Genomic DNA, 5,000 nt, shown 5'->3' on the forward strand with positions numbered 1-5,000 from the left:
CATACACAAACACACACGCAGACACAAACACCCCCTGTCATGGAAGTCATAAATTTGCTCCCCATTTAATTAAGCCACTTCCAGCATGTGGTGTAGCGGCACGTGTGCGGAGGAGCTCTGCCTCCAGCTCACTCCCCCTCCAGCTCACTCCCCCTCCAGCTCACTCCCCCTCCAGCTCACTCCCCCTCTCTACCTTGCTGCAGTTCTGCAGTGGGCTGCCGAGCCTGAAGCTGCAGCCAGCGACCCTCACTACTGCAACTCCTGGCAAAAGCAGCAGTGTAGTCAGCAGATGGCAGGGAACGGGGGGGGGGGGGGGAACAAAGGAGACAAAACTGCAGAAAAACACACACTGTGAGAGAAGCATGTACAGTGTGTCTGTGTGTGTGTGTGTGTGTGTTTCATGTGCCACGCCCACACAATTCTCCAAACTCAATGTCAGATACGAAACAGTGAGACAGGGCTTGACATGGGGAAGTGAAGCTGTGTGTGTGTGTGTGTGTGTATTGGTGAATTAGAGACATGTGTATGTGTGCGTGTGTGAATGCATGTGTGTGTGTGTGTGTGTGTGTGTGTAAAAAGGCATGTCAGTATGTGTGTGTTAATGAATTAGAGACATGTGTATGTGTGCGTGTGTGGGTGCGTGTGTATGGGTGTGAAAAGAGGCCTGTTGGTGTGTGTGTATGGGTGAATTAGAGAGGTGTGTGTGTGTATGGGTGAATTAGAGAGGTGGGTGTGTGTGCTGACTGTAGCGCTCTATCTGGTATTGACGCCCGCGCTGAAGGTAGCACATGGCAGTAATCGTCCGCTGGGCTCTTTGTGTTAAGCCACTGTCAGCGCGTGCTGTCAGGGAAGCAGATTTGGGTTTCCCAGTCCTTTCTGTTGGCTGCTAATCCTCTGAATCGGGTAATACCACCACAGCTGGTGTCAAACAGCGAGCGGAGGGAGGGGTGTTGAGGGGCTAGAATTTCTGAAGGCAGCATCATGTTTGGTAGTTGAATATCCAACCACTGGGAAGAGTACACTGCAGAGGGACGCTTGAAGAAGGACAGACTTCTGTCAGACAGAAAACTACAGCGCTGCTCTGATATCTCTCCCTCTGAAAATACCCGGCACACGCCATGTATCAAATATCTGCATTTGTACAACAGCAGGAGTCTTCTGGGTTCATTCTTCTGTTTGTCACACAGAGTGCTCTAACCCAGGCGGGGCCTCCCGTCTGCAGGGCCACTGAGAATGGACCTATAGGGGCTCACATTTCATTTCTTAGCATACACCAGATTGGACGCCCTCTCACAATGTCAAATCGGCGATATTTTGCAGATGAACCGTGGGCCAAGGCACCCCAACGCACATTCAATCGTACAATCTCCTCCCTCGTAACGGGAAACATAAATGCTCAACAAAAGTATTCATGTATCAGCTAATAGGCATATTAGCAAAGCTCTTGTACAAATTGACAAAAAAACATAACGGCAATAAAGTTGATGTCACCTCTCCCACAGGTGGGAGGCAGAATGGGGCGGCAGTAGCTCAGGAGGTAGACTATACCTCCTGAGCTACGAACCAGCAACCTTGCGGTTACCAGCCAACCCGCTCTTAGAGTGTGTTGGCTGGTAACCACAAGGTTGCTGGTTCGATCCCCGGTGCGGAGTGTCGAGGTGTCCCTGAGCGAGACGCCCTCACCCTGACTGCTCCTGACCAGCTGGCATGAGCTGGCATGAGCAGCTGGCATTCACCCGTTCATGCTCATAGCTGAGCATGAACGGGTGAATGTCAGTCAACACTGTAAAGCGCTTTGGATAAAAGCGCTTTATAAATGAGGACAGTTTAGGGGAAACGCCTTTACTGCGCAAAAGGGAAGCGAGAGTGACCAGCAGAGCGACAGGAAGCGGGCGTTACCTTTCAGCCTGCTCAGGTTCATGGGCACGTCGCTCTTGATGCTCTTGCTGTCCTCCTCGGTGGACTCCCTGCGCACCATGGTGGGGTCGTTCTGCGCCAGCCAATCAGCCACCTTGCTCTCCGACGCCATCATGGCCACCTGAAGGGTGCTGAGGTCCCGCCCCCCGCCGCCGCCGCTCCCCGCGGCGCTCTTCTTGGAGCGGGAGGAGCGGGCGTGGTCGGGCGTGCACCGGGCCACGTGGTCCACGATGGTCACCTTCCCCGGGGACGTGCTGTCGAACTCTATGGTGAAGGAGGCGTGGCCTTGAGCTGTGGAGCAGAGGTTTGTGATTGGTCAGTGTGCAAAATGCAACAGACCTCTGGAGAATAAAGTCCCGCCTCCGAGGCTCCGGTTCCCTCGGTCAAATGTCTACGGGGAATAACACAGGGTTTATGAATGATCGTACATAACAAACTCTGTAGGTGGCGGAGAAGTAAAAGCTGCCTCACGTTTTCAACTACATCCGTTTCCATCTAGTTTCGACTGGCTTTTTGGATTTTTGGTGCCGTTAAAGTAGTAAACGATTATAAATGCTACTTTAACGGCACCGACAATCCAAAATATATGGAAAAGTGACACATAAAACCAAAACATTCACCTAATTTCATGTTTTGTTAAATGGGCGGGGCTAATGTGCACACAGAGAGCAAAGTTCGGTTCATATTTTTTGTAAGGACCCCAAAAAGTTGGAATCGTACCGTTGTGACTGAGCAAAGCACACACACACAGGCACACACACGCACACAGGCACACACATGCACACAGGCACACACACACACACATCTCAGAGCACGTGGCTGTAGTGGGGCTGTACTCTGCGCTCACTTCGTAGGACTCTAGTCTGTTTTGGACAGACTAGAGTCCTAACTAAAGGCCGCTGGTCTCTGGTGACGTGGCGCCCCTGTGCTCTGGGCCCGGGGGGGGGGGGGGTTCACTGTTTGACCGCTGACGGTACGTGAAGGTCTCCACCTGAGGCGCTGCTGCCCTCCGTGTCCTTGGTGGGGATCTCGTGGATGCCGTTGTGGGCCGTCTTGCCCTCCTTGGCGAGGGCGTCCGGGCCGCACGGGTCCTGGAGGCCATCGGCGCCCAGCTTATCCCCCCGACGCGCCTCTCTGCCGTCTGGGGACGGGAACACACAACCAGACCACACACACACACGTTTGTGTTCACTTTTTTAGGATTTATAATTCAGAATTGATACTGTTTATACCGTCTATTTGGTTTGCCGTATTTGTTGTTGTTTGTTCTGTTTGTCTTGTCTTCTCCTTACGTTAGCATTTTTGTTTAGCATTTTCCCTTAGCGTCTATTTTTGTTTGTATTAGTACTTTGTATTCTTATTGTATTTTATTTATTTGTATCCTGTGTTTTTCTACTGCTGCTGGGCTATTGCAACAAACAAATTTCTCCTACGGGGGATTAATAAAGTTGCATCGTATGGTTCCTTATCATGTGTCAAACGTACTCGCTGAATAAAAACAATGCAGCGTTTCTTTCCCCTTACCAACTAGAATGACAGCGATGGGGCTGATCTCTATTGAGTGACACCCCCCCGTTGTAGCCTACAATATTTAAACATCAAGGTTCATTATAATATGAAAGGTCAAAGTTCAACTTAGACCACATGTGTCCAATTCAATCAGTGCCCTGCTTTGGGTCGCCTGACAATTATTAAATGCTTTAATTAAATGAAGCTTCTGAGACAGAGCAGCACGCACGCATGCACACGCACGCACACGCACACGCGTATGCACACGCACACACACACGCAGACACACACACACACATATATATATATATATATATATATATGACTCTGGCAAAAGGCTGAAAGTTTTTTTTTTCTCAAGACACTAGAGCACAAAGGTCATGAACTTGTGTGTTCAGTCTTTTAGGGAAGTGGCTGATGAACATCTTAGTATGGACAACCAGACCCACAAACACATCTCACAATGACAAATGACTCGCTGGGAAATTAGAGGAACCATCTGCCTTGTGTTAGAGAGCATGTCGCAATTGGTCGAAAACAGACTAGTAACACAATTACATTAGATTCACTGAATAGATGAAACCAAAAATATAAATGATAGATATGAATATATACTAGATATATGCAATTCTTTCATCATTGAATCATTGGATTGTTTTTTCTTGAGGGGTCTGTGATGAAAGCCAGTATTTAAATGTCATAAGTTAATCTCTCTCTCAACGCTGTCTGCATAAGAGAGGTGATTAAACTACGTTATGGATTCATCTTCTAACCAACCTAAGCTTGTTCCTGCCTAAGCTGCTATGAAGTAAGGACAGATGTGACACCAGGTCTCAGAGAGAGGAGAACATGGGACACCAGCTGCTATCAGCTTCATACGTATGTAGGCTGATGAGGTTGTATATGCAGACTCTGATGTACACATGAGACCCGCTCTAAAAGATTGTAGAAGTGTTGAATATAGATAGAACAACAGACAGAGAGACAGACAGACAGACGGACAGACAGATAAAGAGACAGACAGACAGATAAACAGACAGACAGAAAGACAGACTGATAGACAGATAGATAGTATTTTGGTATTTTCACTAACAGCGATAACAGTAATAAATCATTCTGTGCAAAAGCAATTAGTTTAGCAACTCACCGGTCACCTCGGCGGTCATCTAACAACACGGCACCAGCGTCCACAGAGCCACCGATACACAAGTACACTCTGAAGAGTCCAAGGGGAGATTTGACTGGACCTCACATCACAACACAAGTGTAGATAAAGGTCACCACCAAAACCAGTTCCACCACGGCGGTTAACTGGTTCAGAGAGCACCGGCGTGGCGTCGGGGGGAACGCTTAGTGGTTCAGTATAAGGGTATCAGTGTGTCAGCGAGAGAGGGGGGGTTTGCAATGGAGTAACCCAATCAGCCCTCATGACAATACCCAGGGAGGGGGGGGGGCTCCCACAACACAGTCTATTCACTAGGGAGGAGAGCCTTACTTTATACACACACACACACACACACACACACACACACACACACACACCCACACACACACTCAACGAAACACAACACAAC

The 5,000-nt window shown here is 48.9% G+C and overlaps 1 protein-coding gene across 4 annotated transcripts in view; it reads right to left on the reverse strand.

Moving 5' to 3' along the window:
* Window positions 1-5,000, reverse strand: part of cep170aa (centrosomal protein 170Aa) — a 52,625-nt gene that overhangs the window by 20,968 nt on the left and 26,657 nt on the right. For all 4 annotated transcript variants that reach the window (XM_084470540.1, XM_084470542.1, XM_084470539.1 and 1 more), the window contains exons 9-10: window positions 2,909-3,058; window positions 1,900-2,208 (exon numbers count right to left, since the gene is read on the reverse strand). In XM_084470540.1, coding sequence (XP_084326666.1) covers window positions 1,900-2,208; window positions 2,909-3,058 — 459 coding nt within the window. The remainder of the gene's footprint in view (window positions 1-1,899; window positions 2,209-2,908; window positions 3,059-5,000) is intronic.

Source organism: Micromesistius poutassou, assembly GCF_964030765.1.
Source record: "Micromesistius poutassou genome assembly, chromosome: 7".
NCBI classification, from domain to species: Eukaryota; Metazoa; Chordata; class Actinopteri; order Gadiformes; family Gadidae; genus Micromesistius; species Micromesistius poutassou.